This window comes from Coccinella septempunctata, chromosome 2 (genome assembly GCF_907165205.1).
Source record: "Coccinella septempunctata chromosome 2, icCocSept1.1, whole genome shotgun sequence".
NCBI classification, from domain to species: Eukaryota; Metazoa; Arthropoda; class Insecta; order Coleoptera; family Coccinellidae; genus Coccinella; species Coccinella septempunctata.
The window spans coordinates 31,270,738-31,292,314 of record NC_058190.1 but is presented as its reverse complement, the minus strand read 5'-3'; the positions used below and the strand labels follow the sequence as shown (position 1 = coordinate 31,292,314).

General features: G+C 35.4%; 1 protein-coding gene across 2 annotated transcripts in view; it reads right to left on the bottom strand.

Annotated features, from left to right (window-relative positions):
- The window catches only part of LOC123306880, a 306,081-nt gene that overhangs the window by 133,610 nt on the left and 150,894 nt on the right, over nt 1-21,577 (bottom strand). For both annotated transcript variants that reach the window (XM_044889060.1, XM_044889061.1), the window contains exons 3-4: nt 11,556-11,759; nt 5,672-6,927 (exon numbers count right to left, since the gene is read on the bottom strand). In XM_044889060.1, the coding sequence (XP_044744995.1) occupies nt 5,672-6,927; nt 11,556-11,687 (1,388 nt within the window). In that variant the 5' untranslated portion in view covers nt 11,688-11,759. The remainder of the gene's footprint in view (nt 1-5,671; nt 6,928-11,555; nt 11,760-21,577) is intronic.

The window sequence follows — 21,577 nt, the reverse complement described above, 5'->3', positions numbered from 1 at the left end:
AGATATCGATATAATCATGTTCAACGCAATTCACCAGAGGTTATATCAATAATATTCATAATAAACGGGAATTTCGAAAACGGCATCAAATGTTTGTTTATTTTTCAGGATGGAACATCAATATTTCCCGGCAGATGCAGGGAAAATCGAAATAAAAACATTTACCGAATGATTTATTCGTTGTTTACTCAAGGTATAAATATTCATATGGAAAATTCTGATAATTTCTTCTACACTATGAGCGCCACGCTGAAGAACAGAAATTCGAAAATATTTTCTTTATCAGAAAAAAAGTGACCATGTGAGTCTGTTTTTCATAACCTTCAGAGTCTAATCTACAGATTGAAATGTCAAAATTTGCGGATTGCTTCATTTTTTTTGCATTTGATTGCCGAGACTTTTGCTGTTTGAAGTCTGGGTTCAAAATTCATATGTACCGATACATAAACCTTAAAATTATCAAGAGGAGTCAAAAGTTTTTTTGCCGTTTGGTCCAGAAAACAAACATCCTGATCACAAAACAAAACTATACTTTTGTTTTGTCGCTCAGGATGTTTGTTTTCTGATCGAAACAACATCAATATTGAAATTTAATACAAGGACTAGAATTCGAATTTCGCGCCCTTCAATTACCTACTAAACAGAAAATTGTTATTAAAAAGTTTTTCTGTACTGACAGTTCGTTTTCAGCGCCATCTCATTATCAAGTGTGTTTTCACTGTCCAAAATGTAGTCGGTTTTAGTACTAAAAATATGAGGGCGTTTCATATCTTTCTACTCTATAATCTTTGAATAAGTGATGATGAATTTTACATTTCTGGGATTCCTCCAGAGCTAGTTGAGTCAGTACATACTGCTTCATTAAAATTATTGTCAAAAAAATTCATGAGCTTTTCTGAGACTCCTCCAGAGCTGGTTGAGTCAGTGAATACTGCTTCATTAGAATTATTGCCAAAAAAATCAAGAGAAAATTACATATGAGAGTTTCTTTCTCGGAAAATGTTGTAACGGCATACTTCTTGTTAAATAACTGTAAGTATAACAAACTGATTTCAAAATGTATTCTGCAATGCATCGAGATTTTCAAAATATGAATGAATTCTTTATAGACAACGTGTTTTCAATCATTCAATCATTTATGTAGAACACTAACAACTGTGAAGAAATACCATTTCCTTACAGTAAGGAAATGAATATTTCCTAACAGTTGGGAAATCTCTACTTTTCTTTGAGAAATTTATCTGAAATGTAAAAATTTCCTAGCGATTTGCGGAAAAATTGTTTTTTCTACTTTGCACCTCCCAGCCCGTTCAAGCGATACTTAGCTACAATTTAGATTTCATCGAAGGTCGATCCTCCTTTAAATCCTGAACTTTATGAAATGCATACAACACACAGAAGGAATTTTTTCAGGAAGAGTTTTGTGCAGGTAGTGAAAGTGACAGTTAATTTCTAGAACGAATATATTATTGTCGGTAGTTGAAAATTAAGTTCCTTTTTCATCAAATCTAGAACGAAATCAGAAAATGAACGCTCAAGTATACATAACCAAACTATCGCTAGAATAAATCAAGAGTTCAATGAAAAACATACTTTGTCAAATAGTTATTTTCCTAACAAGTGCAGAAAGTGATACTTTCCGCACGAAACTGCTTCGCATCGTTCGTTAACCAGTTGAGTGCGGAAAAGATACTTCCCTTCTTTTTTGCATTCCGATAAATCGAAGAATACTGAACAAAGCATTCAATCACTATATGACGTTAGATTGCAAGGAAAAAATTAACCAAAAAAAAAAAACGAAGCGATGCATTGTTTGAAATCTCAGAAAAGGAATGAGAATAATTTGAAGAACCAATCCTCTTATACTACGAGTATCTGTTTATCCACAGAACCCTCAGAACTTTCCATCGAAGAATGTTGTTCGTTCTCTGAAAAAAGGAATAAGTCAACTTTCTCATCCCTATATAAATTGCAACCCACTCCATCACGAAAAAGCAATTTAAACCGACCCAGTTTTCACCACAACTGTTTTCGGATGATTTAACCTTGTTCCGTACGCTTTGATTGTATAATCCGACAACCAATTAAAGTTCGAAACCTTGTTGGAGATTCCCTCATACAAAGCTTCATCGGAAAATGAAAATGTTCCTCTGACGAATATAGATCCCAACCTGCGTGCGCTATAAATACAATTAAATTACTCCATTCGAATTTAGATCCCTGCAACTGAAATTTGAGGAGGACAAGCCGTGATAATTGAAAGCTCAATAATTTCTAAATTGTTTCTGGCACCTGACGATTTGTTCTATGAACGAAACTTTTCCGGGAAGGCTATAGAAGTTTTACTGGTCAGTGCAGATGTAGCGAAAGCCCATTCTTTTGTTCGAATGAAATTACGATCATGGAAATTAGATTTCTAGGAAAGGAGTGCTATTCTGCATGTTTTTATTGGAATCATTTTGAAACTCAATTGATTAAAACTTGGTAGGCGATCATCAGAACTCATAAAAGCAGTACAGACCCTAGCATCAACCTTTTTTTTTCGAAAAATTCATATTGTAAACATAATTGCATCATATTGTTGCAGTTATGTTATAAGACAAAGATCTAAAATTTTAAGGAGAATGAAATGATCAATTAAGACATTAGTTAAGAGGAGTTTATACCACATGACTTTCTCGCCACCCGTATAAGGCGTAAGGAGGGAAAGACTACCAGAATGTGGGGTGTTGCCAGAACACTTCAACGATAAGTAGAAGTTACGAATTTCAAAATAATTTCCACTTTCGTCGAAATGATGGCAGCACTTAACGAACTTCTTTTTTCATTTCCACCAGGATACGAATTGTAGGCAATGGTGAGACTTTTCGAGAAATTTTTTTATGTGGAAATTCATAGAAGAGATAAATCCACCTCGGAAAGTCAATGACATGAATGAATATTTTTTCTTCAATAATTTATAACCGAAGAATACTTCAAGTTTATAGTTCAACATCGTCAGTTCTATGATTGAAGAATAGTACAGTAATAAATTATGAAATTTCTAGGTTTTTTATGTAAGATTTGAATGAGAGTGGATTCTTCATCAAGAATATCAATCTTTTGATATCATTAGAAGGAAGTAGTGCTCAATTATTTATTTCCGTTTATTTGTTTCCATCCAAGTTGCAGGAGCACGAACATATGGTCAGATCGACTATAGCTTCCTATTCGGAAATTTAGAGAGTAAGTAAAGAAAGTGGAAGTCGTGGTGCTATTACGAAAATCCATGTCACTTCGAACAAATACTGATAATTTTGAATAGAAAAAAGTACGTAAAATGAGAGCCACTTGGTGTGAGATTTATAAGTGAATCATTCCGTGTTGGATACTACATCCAATTTCCGTTCGGCATTGCCATGTCCGATGAGGAAATATGCCATGGAAAATGACCGTGAATATTTCAATTACGAAAAATTCTCATCATGTATTATACTCGCATTACAGCTTTAGCGTTAACGTGACATATAATGCCTCATTTTCATATTTTCCGCAGAATTGAAAATGAATGTGACAATATAATGGTCTCTAACATGAAAGGCATAAAATAATCCGAGCTTTTTATTATTCCTATTCATATCAGCATTTTGTCACAATGTGTTTATTATGATATCACGAATCGTTATGTTGCGTAGTTTTCGAATTCGATTTTTACCTTTAATCTCCTCACTCAATATATGAAACTATTTTCAGCACGTTTAATTTTGATTTTCTGTGAGTAAACTGGGATCATCTGGAAAATATGATTCAATAGTTAGTTTGATTTCAAACCACTGTACTGGGTGGGCAAAATTAGTGATACCTGAACTACAACTTTTTCAACCCAGAACCCAACGAGATACAGGAAAATGCAGGGCACATCACGGTCGTCTTTTTTCTAGAAACTAATAATGGCAACGACGGAATTCTCTATTGGGAATTCAAATGTAGATTGCAGGGACATGGTGATGACAGTTCGAAGTAAAAAGTTAATGCAGCCATTGTCATTTTTGCAAGGGATTTTGAGATTTTCGTCAAATAAATCCTTTTTTCTCAGATTATAGTTGTTTTTTCATAATTTTGAAGGTTGGTTGTTGAAACTGGATTCAAATGTAATAATTATTATCAACTTTAGGTCAATAAATGTCGTGAAGTATTAGTTGAAAAAAAATTTCCGACTATGTTCTGGATCAGCTGATAGAAGAGAGCAATATATTTTGTATACGAACTTCTTGCATCTATATACGATCATAATAGAAGGGAATTGATTATATAGAGAGCCAAAACTATGATATCTTGACTTTTTCATTATGTACAGGGTGTTCGAGTTAAATTGTACCTATACTTTATTGTGGAAACTAAAGAAGCTACAAGAAAAAGTTGAATACAAAACTTGTCTGTAATCAACTGAACTTTAATTATTTATAACCCACTTTAATACAGGGTGCTCCATTTTTTCCCTGTTGGTATCAACCTTCTTATTTCAAATGGAACACCCTGTATATTATTGCATCTTTGAATTCCTTGTCAAATTTTAAGGTAACTTTGGTTTGACAATTATGGTCCTTCATAGCACCGATTCTGAGATATTCGACTTTTTCCTGAAATTTTGACAGCTGTAGGTGCTCACTAAAATAGCTGATACTAGTTTTCTAATGAATGTATAAAAACCAAATTTTGCCGAGCTCTTTTCAACATATTGGATCACGCGTTACTTCTCTATTTTTAGCAATCTGATATACAGGGTTATCAAAAATTGAAGTTAAAAATTCAAATAGAAGTTCAATCAAAACTTAATTTTTTCAAAATAATAGTAAGCCATTGGATTGTTATCAAAAAATTGTCTGCATATTTTTTTCATTTCAACATCCTAGCACAAACAGAAACAGAGATAATGACCAAAGTTGAAATCGCCCAAATTTAAATTTTGGCCTATAACTCAAAAAACAAAAGAAGATAGAGGAATGCAGTTGATGGCATTATTAGTTTCTCGAAGACGACATAAATGGTATTTCCTCTATCTCGTTGGATTACAAAGTTGTAGTTCAGGTATCAACAATTTTGCCCACGCTGTACTGTGTGTTTGACCTAAGGGATTTTTGATTGATTCATTGATAAAATTTCAAAGTGAACTACTAATTATGAGTTCTTGTCATGGGTCATACAAATTTGCAATCGGAAAAACTAAAGTTAGGTGCCAACCTGCTGAAAATGGCAACAGTAAGCAAGACTGCGACAGAGCGACAACATAGTGTAGATAAATGAACGAAATGAAGAGTCTTTCCGGTGGAGTGTGCAGGCTTATAAAAGGTTTCTTCTGTTACAAAGACCTTGAAAGCATGGTGCATGGATAGGGCCTCCTCTCACTATTCTTAGTGCTCTTACGCTATTCAGCATAGTGTCAATGAGGTTATCAACAGTTTGAGGGATATGAGGAATGTTCTGCCAAATGTCTGTCAAAGCATTGGCTAGCTTTTGCAAGGTCTACAGTTAATTGCTGTGACATTGCAGACATGTTCAATATCATTTTGGTATGGAAAAGATGTTGAATACAGACTTATGAACAGATGGATACACAAGGCGTTCCGTTGTTTCAATGAAGGAACGAATGAATGAAGGACTATTGAACACCACATGCAAGAGATGGTCTTACCGCATCTCGAAGTCATGTATCTCCTCCAGGGTCAAGTTGTTGGCCACGTCCAACAGCTGCTTCATGTTTTCCTCCCTCTGCTTCTTGAACTTGCCACTATTCTCAACGTTCGACACAAAGTCACTACCGTTCTTCAGCAATATCGTCGACACATTCGTATGATCCAAGCTCAACGACGGCTGCTGTACCACGATAGTCGCTTGAGGTGTTTTTCTTCCGAAATGTACTGAGTTGTCCAACGGATTCGTAGTTACATTTATAGGAGATGGAGATATTGTTGATGCGTCGAGCTTTGCCCCCACCTCTCTCAGACATTTATTCAAGCACACGCTTCCTCGCTTTTCCGCGGACGCGGGCGCGTGCAACGTGTTGGAGATTCCGTTGCCTTGGCACTTGTCCATCGGTTCTGTGAAGAAATCTATTCGTAAGTCAGGTGGTGTCATCCTAGCTTTATCGCGGTATTTTGCGACCTGTTGTTCGTCATAGCTGAATTTGTCACGTTGCTTGGGTGATTGGTGTCTCCTGCTTGATTTCTTATGTCTGTGCTTCGGTCTCGGTGAGTCAGTTTCGTTCTCCGATGACGAATGCATGGGAATCTCGGCTCGTCTCTTTGGCGACGTCCTCTGCCTCTCTTCCCCTTCGACCTCCAATTTTCTCCTGAAACTCCTCCTATGCTCTTTCGTTTCTCTCTTAGAACTGTCCTCGGATTCCATCATTTCGATACTGTCGAAATCGTTTTGTGCGGCTTTGTAACTATTTCTCCGCCTAGCCTCCAGTTTGAGGGCTTCTATCTGCTGTTCCATCAATCTCTCCACATTTTTTCTGTCTCCGTCCGCCCTATTCTCGCTCTTTCTCTCATTACGAGAAGTTATCATAGTTGGGGTTACGTTACCTTTCGGTGTATCGCCTGATTCACTCTCTTGTGTTGTATCGAACGATGACTGTACCTCAAAATTAAACCTTGTTGACTCATTTTTGGCTGTCGGTGGGGTCTGCTGTCGAGCAGTCACCGGCGTTTTTGGGGTAACGGGAAGTGGCTGGAGAATCTGATTCGAAAAATTCGGGTTCTCCAGAATATTCTCCGAATTGAGGTAATCCACCGGCTCGGTTATGTCGAGGCTGTCCTCTGTGTTATCCCCATCTGTTGCTGTCATTGTTGTGACAATCGTATTAGAGCTGTCGGTGCTTGTATTGATTGTGGTTTCTGATGCGGTGCTTGAACCCATAACTACGACTTTGGGGACGGCAGTTGGATCCTGAAATTGGAATTATATTAGTGTTGATTAATTTCTAAGGGATTATTCAGCTGCATGAAATGAAATAAGTTTCTAGTGGAATGTGTTGCTGGCAGTTTTCGCTTTGTTAGGTGTCCTGATTGAATATTGTAACTTGCTCAGTAGAATGAGCAGTACGGGAAATATATCTATGAAATTCTGGTTTGAAATGAAAGAACTGAAATAGCAATAGTCCAACAACAATGAAACTACTTTCGAAGGTAATTATTTCCTTATAAAAGAAAATATCTTTTGTATGTCTGAAATACTATATAGTGATGTAGTCACACATAATTTTTGTGCAAGCACCTATTCAATTCGGTTTACATCCAGCATATAGGTAGATGTTGATAGGTGTTTTTTTTTTCTCCGGAGGCTCAACCCCCTTTTCTCTTCATTTTTTCTATTGTCCTTCGCGCTAACAATCTCCATGTTAAACATTTATCTTGAAGCACAGAGAATCGAAAAGACGAACCTCTCGTAGGGTAGAGTGTGGGGTTCTTCGTTCTCTTGAGTTCGGTACCCATTAAACCTAAACAGCATCTTCATAGGTTCCCAGCGTCTACCGATAAACTGCTTCCTTTATCGGTTCATTTATTGTGTGCTTGTGCTTTCTCTGTCTTCCTCCTGACCATAGTTCGCAAGTAGCTGGTGAGTTCTTGATTCGGATATTTCTTCTCTAATTTCCTCTTCATAATTTCGGAGATAGTTTTTCATTTCAAATCTCAATAGATCTGTCTGTTCCTGACAAAGTGACCAAGGTATGTCTATTGAACATCTTACCAGCTTTTTTCCATTGCCTAAATTCCTTCGATGGGTAGATCATGATATAGGTAAGCGACACAATTTACCTGAGAGTTGAAGAAACTCGCCACAGAGCGGGTTTGCAAATTCAACGTATACAGGTTGTCCGGATTTAACGTTTATATCTTTCAGGGGGTGATACTGGAGGTCAAAATATGAGGAAAACTTCATATCAACCACGGTGCTTAAATGGCATCCCACAAGCGCTAGCTCATCCTGAACATGACCTCCAAAATCTAATCAAAATGCGATTTTGGATGAACTGAATCGTCTGGTGTTGAAGAAACATACTGGTTAACAGGTCAGGTTAATAAGGAGTTACTTCTAATATCTGAGTAGCGGTAGATTCGGACGACTTGAGACAGTCCTGTAACTCGAGACGGTCCTGTAACTTATAAGATTGTATAGCGTCTTTTCGGTTAGTTTAACAATTAATTCCTGTTGAGTTTGCCGTGACTAGCAGTGCTACCACGATCAATCGACAATCTATTGACAACTTATCGATGTTGAATTCGATGAGGCGTTGTCGGCAATCTAATTACACCCAACAGTTTTCGTGTTAACAAGATGTTCATACAGAGAATACTGATCATCTTTGGTAAAAATTTTTAACTATTCGACTTAAAGATAAGGCAGGAAAAAAGGGGAAAAACGGGATTATGGTCGAGCCGTTTGCTTGTCGTGAGCTTTCGGTATACGTGGGCAGAGCTTTAAATTGACAGGAAAAATTAACGAATTCAGTAGAGTAAAAGCGCGTTTTTTTATGGCCCTTATACTTTCTGTGTCCTGTACATGCTTTTCACTTTGTGCATGTGAATTTTTTCTTCTGGATACGTGGGATATTAGATTTGTCATGAAACAAGGTTGTTTGCAAATCAAAAGGCAACACAGATCTCATTCATTTATTTTGTTGTTTCATAGAGTGACTTGGGACAATGCCGAATAGACACGAGAGGCACATTGGCAGCAGGAAATAAGCCGATTTTTCGCAGGGTACCTATTATTATTTACGTTATCATCTAAGAATGGAAAAAATCAAAGTTCCCTTGTTTTGTTTAGTTTTTTTAAATTTGAGTTGCAATATATTTACTTTCGCTGTAATAGGGGTGTAGGTGTATTTAATTTTCATAATATAATTACATAATATACGAATATACATATAAACGTTTTATGGAATATCGCAGGAGTAAAAGCACGAGTTCTCTCTAGGAAAATGTTGTAATGGCATACGTAAACAACTATAATTTCCTTACAGTAAGGAAATGAATATTTCCTAACAGTTGGGAAATCTTGACTTTTTCTTTGAAAACTTTTGTCGGGAATCTCAACAGTTCCTAATGATCTGCAGAAAATATAATTTTTAGGCATGATGGTGCATTTTCTTCAGTTTTAAAGAAATATTCGGATCAAGTATTTAATCCGAGATGGATTGGCGAGTGTGTTCCAAATTCAATGCTTAGTGAAAGCATCTCGAGAACTAAAAGACTTGGAGGAAAAATCTCTTCAAGGACCCCGATCTCTTTCTCCGAAAAAATCGGACATTCCAAGGCAGATCATAGGTATCTTGTTTCATTCTTGAGTTACAAGGCCTTGCTGAAAAACGAATATTTCAAATATTTCGCCATATCACGGTTTATGTTCTAGACATTCAATAAATGCCAAAATATTTTTGTCAGTTATTTTTTTTTTTTGTGATACTAGTAACAAATCATACACATTAGTTACCGTCTTAGATATACAAGATTAGTCTCATATAAATATTTTAACATAAGATTCTTGAGGTCAAAAGAAACACTTTTTCCTATACCTACCATTTTTTCCGATTCCTCCCTGATAAAAAGAAATAGCTATTTTAAGTTTTCATAATGAGCTGTGCCAACCCTGGAAAAACCAAATAACCTTCAGAATATCTAGCTAATGGCCGTATGCACCGTTCGATTAAACGAAGTTTAAGCTCTAAAATGACGTTTAAGCGCAGAATCTCTATAAAAAAAAAAGACGTTTAAGGAATTAATCTCATTTAACATCAAATTTCTCGAAAACGGCGGGAGAAAATATGAAAAAAACTTCTATTTCACAGAACGTTCAAATATTCATTAGATATCGTCCAACTGAGTTTCAAGAGTTGGGTTTTTTGAATTTTTGGTATTTTTATTTTATGTAATGGTCTTAATGAGAACACTGTAAGACGTGGTTGATACCTTGTTCTCGAAAAGGATTCATCAAATAAATGAAAAACTATACTTTGAAATACCGTAAAATAGGGCTTGAAAACGGCGAGGTAACTTGAAAATTTCAGCCGTCACTGCTTAAGTCACATGCTACCGGCATCTAGTGTGAAATATAAGGCATGTATGTATCTACACTTGTCAAATGGTAGATTAGATGATACGCGGGAAGATTGTTGTGTTGCTTAATAGTGATTGTGTAGCTTTGAAAAAACCTATTTATATATTCTTTATGAACCTGTATACTTCTTATTACACAAAGAAACCTATGAGTAATTAAACACAGCCACATTTTTTTTTCGAAAGAGACTAGTATTCGCTTCGACAATCTAACGTCAAAACATATATTTCGTGTTTAACTAGCCATTGTTGTAGAAATTTATTTTTTATTATCATTTCAGGGGCTACTTGAAAATGGTGCGATTTTAAGAAAAAAAGCCAGGAAGTTGAAAATACCGAGACAATGATAATGAAACTCTTCAGCGTGCGCTACAATTATATAGGCAGGGTGGCATCGTCGGAACAAATGATATAAAGAAACGGCTTCTCCAATACACCTTCAATATTTTTGTAATCAGGTTGTAAGTTCCTATTCACCACTGAATAAAAGTATTTTTTTGCTCTAACTACTCTGTGTTATTCATTAAATGAACTACCTAGTTAAGGATTTTATCAACATTTCAAAAAGGTATTTTGCGTTTCAAGTTGCCTCAGTTGTGAGTATACTTGCATTTTAAATTCGATTTCCAAACAAATTTCATTCAGCCCCATCATGGCTACTTGAAAAAATGTCTTTCAAGTTTTTTTCTTCAATATGGGATGGGATAGATGTTTTCTGAGTATTACACCTGATAGCCCTTTTCGATTAACGTATCTTTGTTACAGCGAGGTAGGACCTAAAGTTTGGAAAAGTGTATCAAGTAGCCCCGTTTTACGGTATATTTCATTCGATGAAATGGTTTCTGAGATAGAACTGAAAATATAATTTTTTATAGTTCTTCAACAGCCTGTATCTCTTAAACCGAGTCGATTCGGAAAATATATGGTAAAAGAAAAGAGTGTTTTCTTTGACCTCAAAAATCTACTGTTAAAATATTTGTACGAGTCAAAGACTCACCCGGTACTATAGAGGAGAGTCGGTGTTTATTAATGGGGGCAGCCTATATTCTTCAATGCAGTTTCTTAGTCGCAGATTTGTCGAAAAGCATCCTGGTACGAATATTTCAAAACTGTAGAAGTATGTTCATGAAAGCCCTTTTTTATCTCCACCGAATCAGTCAATTCCTTATTATCGGACGCCTCAGCTTATTCAAAAACTCCCCGCAAATTTACTGGATTTTGGATGTTTGGTTGAAGAGGCTTTCTAATGCCTGTCGGGTGCATTTTAGGACCTAAATTGATATAAAGTTCCCTTCAAATTTTGACCTCTAGAATCACCCCTTGTAATTTGGACAACCTGTTTTCTGGAGGAAAAACCTATTGAGATATCAGTAGAAGTGATTGTGATGTCACAGAAAAAGATCAACATCCATGCAAGCTTTAAGGACTGCTCTCCCCTACCAAAAAACTAGTACTTGCCTGCTTGGTGGAACCTCTGGTGGTGTTACGGCCAGTTTTAAAATGTAGACGTCTGAGGGCGGAAGTGGCAGTGGTTATGAGGTCGTCGGGTGGTCGGGGTGATCGAGGGCCCGACTGCGAGTTCACGGTCATTCTAGAGGGTCGTGGACTTGAATTTGTACTGGAACAAGGGCTTGTGACGCCGCTTCCGTCAGACGTCACACTCTGAAATTAATAATTGAGCCATGTAGAACACAATTTGAATATTTCATGAACTGGGCTACATAGAAAATATGTTCAGTAATAACTAGTTCGTTTCAATAATTTTGTTTACTCATACTGGTTTTTGAGTGTGGGATAAGTAAACCATTGATGGGAGCACGATATGAATTAATGGATGACAGAATCGTGGGTTCTCATTATGTGTTATGCAATCATCAAACGTTGGGGAATATGAAGTTATCGATTTCCTAACAGCTCCCTTATTTTCGTAAGGGGATGTGTCTAATCTAATTGTTCCTTTTGGTTCATAATTATTCAATAATGTACCTTCGGAGTCGAAAAAAAATGTACTCTGAAATTTTCACTATTTACGTTTCGAAATCTACAGATATATACAGATTTCAAAGAACATATTAAGAAAAAGCTGCACATTTGCCACGATGTTTCAGTATATTCAAAATCATCGAAATGAAGAAAAAGATTTCGAAATGGAACTTCATGGTGAAACTTCGTAAGGCTTAGGTTTCATCATACGAATTCTTAAAAATCTTCAGAATTGTAGTTCGTCAATTAACATTTGTCAATACACGTGAATTTTTTCGAATCAAAATAATAATTTGGTCAATTGTTCAGTAGGAATAGATCGTATTTGGATTAGTTTACTGAGAAACAAACTGACATCCGGTAATTTTAAAATTAAATGAATGAACGTCTCCATGTGTTAACAAATGTCAATTGACAAACTGCAATTCTGAAGATTTTTAAGATGAAGGAGTCTGATATAGTCCAGTATTCGTAAGAGGTGTATTTGTTAGAGGTGTTATAATGAGATTCAGATTTGATATTTAACCTGAAGCACCTCAGAGCAAAACCCCGAAGGGGAAAGTCGGATAGCACCGGACAGCGGGTATCACCGGACATTCATCGTTTTCTTGGATTCATCATTTTACCCCCTCCTTTGATTGACCAAACGAACTGATTATATGCTAGCGCAAACATACCTTTAGTTGACCTTGATATTTTCAGCCTCTTAGGAAATAAACATTAAATTGACATTGTGTTTCAAAATCACGACCTCAATATGAAAACCAAGACAGCTGTTTACAAAGCAAAAACGTCATCTAAGACAAATAATGCACATCAGATGGTTCCACAAAGTTTCGAATGCGGAACTTTGCAACGCACAAGTTGTACAACAAATGAGACACAAGTAACGAGGGCCCGACTCAGTAGAGAAGCCACATTTTGAGGATGCAAAACACAAGACTCCCCAAGATAGCTCTGTATGGCGAATTGGCAGAGGGAGCCCGGAAACCAGGAGGCCAGTATAAGCGGTTCAAGGATATACTTCATCAATCCCTAAAATCAGTTAATGCCAATCATAACAGAACTGGGAACAACTAGCGACACTAGCGTTAGACAGGTCACAGTGGAGGTCTTTGGTCCACAGCATAGAACACAAGTCCACAGTTATAATGGAGACTTGAGAAGAATACAGCTGCGCATACAGATCTGGTTGGTGACTATCCATGCCCGGAGTGTGGAAGGATCTATAGGTCACGGTTGGGTCTCTTCAGTCACAGAAGGTCATACAGTCCCAATTAGCCCTAAGAAATTATGAGTCTGCTCGCGCCGTCTTTCTTTTTGAGATTTATTCATGGTAACGGGATGCAGCAATGAATTAATGAATGAATGAATGACTGATTGATATAGTATCCGAAACGTTACGAAGTTTCATCATAAAGATCCATTTTTCGTTCATTGTCAGGCAACAATTTTTTTCATCTGATTTGCTCTTGACAAATGTGTGCAAGAATTTACTCAGGAGCAAATCGATTTTTCAAGTTTTTAATTGATTTTGTTTCAGAGACTGGAAGTGAAAACCCTGAAGAATTTCAGAAGTGCACTTGGGTTTACGCTTCTAATTTATCTAACCAAAATATTTTCAATATTGCGACGTTGCCGCTTATACAAAAAATTCTACACATTTCGTTATTTCAAATGAGACACCCTATTTATTATAGCTTTTTCCATTCTCTATCCACAACCACTTTTTGACTAGTAGTTCTCCATCTCCATCTATTCTTGATACTTTCGGAAATAATAAGAGTTTCTACGAAAAAATGGTCGAGAACATGGATCCAATCGAATAGAGACACAGAAGAGACATTTCACATAATTTAGGAGAATTGGAGAATATATCCCTCAGATCCCGTTTCTAAAATAAAGTCAAATTTCTATGAGACTGAGGGTTTTCAGAATGACTTGAGACTTGCTAATTTTATCTAACGCACTTCTGCGTATGAATGAGATAATCATCTTAGACGAGATTTCAATGATTTGAAAGTTCCATGAAATTTACTTGGCAGAAATTCTACGGTAGCAACAGAAGTCGTACGCTGAAAACCCTCGCACATTCATGAAATTTTGACTTTATTTCCGAAACTATGAGTTTTTCATATGGAAACATGATAAATCAGAAGATGCGTATTTTGATTTTCTCTGAAAATATCAGATAAAAAGTAAAGTGTCAACTTTTGTCAACTTTGTCAACTTTTATTTTAGCAATCGGTTGGCCATGGAAATTTGACACATTTCACTCTGTATAGTAAGAAAATGTGGGGTTATGACGCTTGTAAAAACATTTTTGGGTTTCAAATCAGCGCTATGTTGTTCGTTCTACGTAAAAGTCTTAGTAATTACGTATTTTATCAGAATGTCGAATCACTTCCGAAAATATGTGACGAACATAATTGACGTTTCTACAAACTGTTTGAAGGTATACCAAATCTAGTTATTTGCATGGAAAATACGGGAGATCAGTTTTTGAATATACTTATTTCAGCTACGCATGAAAATTGAATTATTGGACTCAGGTAATATTGCAATAGCTTAAGGAGAGTTAATGTTGGTCATCTTCTTTGTCTAAAGGTTGAATACGTTAAATCAGTTGTAAATTAAAAAAAATCAACTCGAAGATGAAATGCATATGATGAAGTGGTTTGAATGAGTATCTCTCGAAGTAATTAACGGATAATTACAAAAATGTTGAATTCTTCAACAAAAATCATCTTGTAACAATGGAAGTCAAAAGAATCAAAGGAAGTTTCAAGGCAATAGGAACTTCACATTCAAACAAAAATTTTATATGAATTAAGAGGACAACTCGCTCGTTTTTATGGCTGTTTATTTTTAATACTTTGATATAATGATAATAATTATATATATATTTATTGATCCCTTAAGACATTTACAATGTATAGGACAAGTCAAATGAAAAATAGATAATTAATTTTCTGGAAATTATTCTGCGATGAGATTCATCGGAAATCCTGTAGGTAGTAACTTTTTGCATTCGTTTACCATAAAATTCTCAAATGCCACCACTCTTTCTGATTGTGGAAACATTCAGCTAAAATATGAGTCGTTTAGATTCAGAAACAATATATAAATATAAATTTACTTTCATTTAACATGTCTACCGTCTAAGATATTGTTGATATTAGAATATCAGGGTTACCTACTACACATTTGAATGAGCGGACCTGAATTATAAATTGCACTTCATGAAATCATGTCTTCTCTGTTTCTCAATCACTTTCGTCATTTTTGTAATATTAATTGATATTAGTTGTGGCAATGGGGTTATGACATTAATTACATCCACAGTGAACTCAAAGCCTTGAGATACTCCCCTGACTATTAGTAAAATGTGCTGCGGAGTTCAAAGAGTAAAGAACTTTATACTTATCCTAGAAAACGACAATGTCAACAAAAAATCAGTTATGACACGCCATCATAAAATTTAAACTCGATACTGTACTATCATGAAGAAAAGTTATGCATAATTCATAGGAACGTCATGTGAAACCGATCGTTCCGAAGAAAATAGAAAATTTTAAGGGACAGAGTTGTTGAGATTGGCATAATATCGCTCAGGTGCCATAAAACCAAAATTCAATCTATTCAAATGCTCGTTAAGTTCTTTTACATCACGTAAATACGATACGACTGAGCGAATTTTTTTTACCACCTAATTCGAAAATCGATTTCGAGCTTGTTTCGATTTAATTTTATTGAAGAAGACGTTCCGGACGAATCCATTCGATTCATGAAACATAAAATCGAACGTTTATTGCTTTTTTGTCCCTTTGTTGAAACCTCCGTTTCATCGATGAATCCTGCAATTGAATATTCAACAGCTGTTTAACGAGAGCGTTGCGTTAGTCCAAGTTTTGTCCAAATTTCAGAGATTCTGATGGTGAATATCGCAGGGACAGGGACTGTCGCAGAAGATGAACAATAGAATGAAACCGTACAACCATGAAATAGTATATAGGCCATGTAATCAAATCAGAAGTGTGTTTAGCAAATTGAAAGCACCAACACCCAAAACCAAAAAATCACAAGTCGTGTATACTATACCATGCAAGGACTGTGACAAACAGTACATAGGACAAACTTCACAAAGATTAAAAGAAAGACTAAACGCACATATGTAAATACACGAAGAACACTACCACAGCTCTTAATAAACCTAAGAACACAAGCAAACATGAGTTACGAAGACACAACAATTTTGGGAATCGAACCACAACAAAAACGTAAAGAAATATTAGAAATGATCCATATAATGAAAGAAGAAGACAAGACTCGGTTGACATACAAAACAATGACATAAATGACAAGACAATACCCACCAGACGAAACCAAAACGTTGATGAAAACATATAGTAGGATATTCACACAACCATGATTTTATTATATTAATTTTTGTTGTTCTTAGATGTAGTGTATACTGAAGAAGGCAAATATACGCCGAAACGTTATTACGAAATAAATAAATAATACAAAAGTAATCTTAACCTAGATACGCTACCTAATGAATGAATGATATACAGGGTTGAGATAAAGTTTGGCACCAAATTAATATCTTTGAAACAAAACAGGCCATATTTTTGAAATTTGGCAGCTGAGTGTAATGGACCACAATGCATCTGATGAGCATATTTTCATTAATGAGATACTTCCGGTTTAACCGGAAATGACAAAACTTTTTTTTATTTAAATGGGACATCTTGTATATTTCTGCAGATTCTGAAAGTGCACCTTGTTTCGGATCTGTCCATATCGGGTTCCATGTAAAAATTATCTGTAAAAAAAAGAAATTCAGTCTTTTTGTACATTTGAGAAAAAATCCATTCAAATAAATAAATCGTTGTTATTTGTATCAATAGTGAGAAATAAAACGAAATACTTTGTATTAAGGTGCATTTACACCAAACGAGCATTGTTTTCGAACGTTTCGAAACGTTTTGAAATGTTTTCAATCGTTCGAGAACTCAGAATGGGAGGTGTTCACACAGCCCGCGCCTGTCCGAACGAGCAGTTGTTCTTGATAATTCAACGAGGTCTCTCTAAAGTGCACCGACATGGCACCCTCATTATCTATATTGCAATTAGTAAAAATTGCAATAAATTGCAATTTTTACTGAATCTATAGTACTCAGAGTCTCTGATAGTAATAATCTCTCAAATGAACTCTACGCCAAAGGAGGAGACGAACAACCTGGGTGAATTCTTTTCTGAAAGGATATACCCAGCTGCTAGATGACTTGAGAGCGGACGAAACTGAACTTTTTAGAAATTTCTGCCGCATGTCATTATCGGACAAAATTGAGGAAAAAGTGTCAAGAAAGACACCAATCATCGAGAGAGCATTCCAGCGTCGGTTAGACTGGCACTAACGATTTTTGGCTACGGTAGGGTGACCAGACGTCCGTCATTGTGACGGACAGTCCGTCAATCGTCCAAGAAGTCCGTCACTGGAAAACGTCCGTCAAAATGTCCGTCAAAATCTTAAATTTAATTCAGTATTTTTCTCAAGATTATTTGAGATGGATATTAAAAAAGAAAGTGCAAATTTATGGAAGATCTTTCGAAAGAATTTCCATTTTTTAAAACACAAAACTTGATTCTGAAGTCCAATGTACGAAGTGTTTGGGACAATTCAGATTGCATTTGAAGGAAGAAGAGATAATGTACGGCATGTTTCAAGTTACGAACATAAAAAAAAATTTAATGCAGCAGCGTCTTCCTCCCTGACCAAATATTTGAGGCATTCAAATTTTGGGGATGAAGAAGCTTCTCTAGAAACGCCTGAAGCACTCTTCTCATTCCACAGTGTAATGCACAACCATTATATTAATATTATTAAATTTTCGTTCTAGTGTTGTAATAGACTTTTATTATTTCTCTATTTTCAATAAATAGATTTTTTTTATCGCCATACCTTGTAGGAAACTGAGTAGCTGGAATCATATACAGGGTGAGTCTTTTAGACTCGTACAAATATTTCACAGTAGAATCTTGAGGTCAAAAGAAACACTTTTTTCCTATACCGTTTTTTCCGAATCGACTCGGTTTAAAAGATACAGGTTGTTAAAAAATATAAAAAAAATGTTATTTCTAGGCTTTATCGAATGAAATGAATTTGGAAATATTGTTTTCGAGTAATTTGAAGTTCAAAAATAAAAGATATCTGTGAAATTCGAAAAATTGGGTAATTTTGACCGAATGCAACTCTTTTTGAAAGATCCACAGACGTCACAGATTCATTTAGTTATTTTGAAGGTAATTTGTTTTTCCAGGGGTGGCACAGCTCATTATGAAAACCTAAAATGGCTATATCTTCTTATCAGGGCTGAATCGGAAAAAATGGTAAAAAAAATTTTTCTTTTGATCAGGTCCGTCCGTCATTGAACATTGGATAATCTGGTCAGCCTAGGCTACGGGAGATTCTTATGGTGTCATGTACCTTTACCGAATTTCAAAACCATCAATATCGAAAATTATTATCGTCTGTCTGTGAAGCCATCGTAAATGGACTCCATTTCAAATGGATTGATTAATTATAAAATCACGATTCAAGAGATCTCACCAAAATTCAAAATAAATTAAATACCAAGACCCAATAACTTATCACGGTCCACCGGTGATTTCGATGATATGACGCCAGATGTGCAAGGAAATCTGAATCCCTTTGATGATTCGTCGGTTTACCGACATGAGATGGAACGGGATCGAGCATTTTAAAACGTTTTGAAACAGGCTTAGTAAACTTTATTCGGCGTCGATGAGTGTTCACACCGCCTGCGCATATTGCGTGCATTGTTCGCAAACAGTTCCTTATAATGAAACGTTACTTTACCGGCATGTGGCGAAATGAGCTCGAACTCTCTGAAACGTTCGAAATCAGGGTTTGCGAACTCTGTTCGGCGCCGATGACTGTTTACACCGCCCGTACTACTGTTTGCAAACAGTGTTCGCGAATAATGCTCGTTTGGTATAAATGCGCCTTTAGATAACTCTTTCTGCTTTTCATGACGTATTTTTTATGAAAATCTATAAAAAGAAGAAATACAGGGCTTTTACTAGTAGAAAAAATTTATTCAAAATCATTAAAAAAAATCATTTTAAATGTTCGAAGTGCTTGCCATTCACCTCCTGACAATAAATTTCAAAATTACCGTCCGTTCCGTTTTAAATATATTAATTTGGTGCCAAACTTTATCCCAACCCTGTATAGTGAAATATTTATATCGATATTTTAATTGACAAAAGTCAATTATATCTATGAGTTTTTTAAGACAATATTGCTGCTAAGTATAGGTGTTCAGAACGATGTTTATAAACAACTGTCAAACAGCATGTGCTGCTCCTCACTAAAATGTTGCGAATTTAGGGGAAGTAGGACATACGATTCGAGATCAAGTCAAGACGATCGACATTGGTTGCTTTACGGATGCTATCCCAAATACGAAAATGTGTTATATCTTTGAGCAATAGCCTGAATTACGTACTCAGTCAGTTGAAAAGTAGAAATTACTACGTGAGAGGTAATATTAGGTATATTGAATAATTTTCAGTTATTCCTAAATTGCTAATTTTGGCATGTATCGGTTAGAAAATCTTTGCAATATCTAAAAAATTGAATCGCCGATGTCACCCCGTCGTTATTTTTATCGAAATATGTCGAAAAACCGTTGAAAAATGATTGTGGAAACAAGTTTCATTGACACTAAAGTTCAAGTTAATTTTTCTCATAAAAAACATACTAAATGGGAAAAAAAACGAGGTGACATAAAGACGTCCTTCAACTTCAAATAAAAAAAAAATTAAGGCTTCACGTAAAGAATTGAAAGCTTAAATTAAAAACTAGTGAATGCCGTTTTGAATGGAGATCACTTACCGTTAAGGAAGTTATTCAGCAGTTAATATCAGTCTCTCGCCATAAATTGTTGCAATTAAAGCAGGAATAAATCTACGAAAAAATCAGGACAAACAAAAGAAGCAGTGGTTAGTAGTTTATTCACGTGATTTCTTTTGGTTTCAATTGTTTTCTTGTGTTGCTTGAGAACATAAAATTTCTGTTATATTCTGAAATACAAAAATTGATTATGTCAATAAAGTGTCACAAGTTATTTTAATTTCTTTCTCGTTTTTTTCCTATATCTAATGAATAATCACTGATATATCTATGGAAGATGATTCATCAAGTTAAGGGTACTGTAAAGTTCCTCGAACAACTGAAGAACAGAAGAATCATCACTTGGAAATCCGAACCTGGTCGAAAGACCCTTCCGGTCAAAAATAAGATTTGGAATATTATTTTTCTCAATACCCAAGGATTTCTAACTACGAGAGTGATCATTCACCAAAACCAACAGAAGATTTTTGACGCAGAGATGATATTCTTCGCAGGGCCAATTGGAGAACAAGTTTTTAACCTATGATTTATTATTTTTTCTCAAGTTATCAGCAGGTCTTCGAATCAGATCGTTGAAGGTTGCATTATTTACTTGTTCTTACCCCTTTTCTGCTTTTGTTTTTTGTTTCTGATATAATCTGAGGAGACAAAGGAAATTTTATGTCAATGTAAGAAGTCCTTCAGTATGATACCTCGTTACACTAATCTCTGCTAAAACTCATACTTACGTATGCTATATTGTTTGATAAGTAAAAATGTATTGCTGACATTCAAAAGAATATATATACAGGGTGTCCCGTAAAGACCACGTCAAACGAAAACGGAAAGTAGATCAGAATGTGCTCTACCTGATGTGAAAAAATCTTTCATATGAAAGTCTCACAGTTTTCGAGATATTTGATGTTTTATGAAAATGTTGAATTTTTTCACTTCAAATGCTTTCTCTCTTGCGGAAGCTACAATTAAATACTTTTCGAATCAGTTTTTTTTTCCGTAAATTTTGTTGAATGATTACTTCAATTCATGCAATGAAAAATACCACAAAATATTATACAGGGATTCTGAAAAAAAAATTGAAATTCATGTTCTGAAGGAATTGTTTTTTTGTGCTGAATTATATCTGACGTGGTATAAAAAAAAGACACTAGACCTTTTCTGCATATTACGTTGAAAAGTTGCCCATTTTGTGAGGATTCCGAAAAGGTAAAATACAGGTGATAACCTTCTTCACGAAAAAAGATATTTGAATGTTTATCGAAAATGGAGCATTTCTGTGAAAAACTGATTTTGTCACCTTTTCCATAAATACTTTCATTTTGCACTTCCTGCTGAAAATAATCAATCAACAAATCAATAAAATGTTATTAAGATGCTAATTCACTGACTGAGTTTTTTTATTTCTTTTTCTTTGCCTAAAGAACTCTCGAACATCGATATGATGTGATGCGATTCAATGATTCAGCAGACTTAAATCCTCTGGAGTTTTTTACTGGGGTTTTTTAAAAAATGAAATTTATTCGAATCCTATATGAGATGAAGTACAACTAAGGGA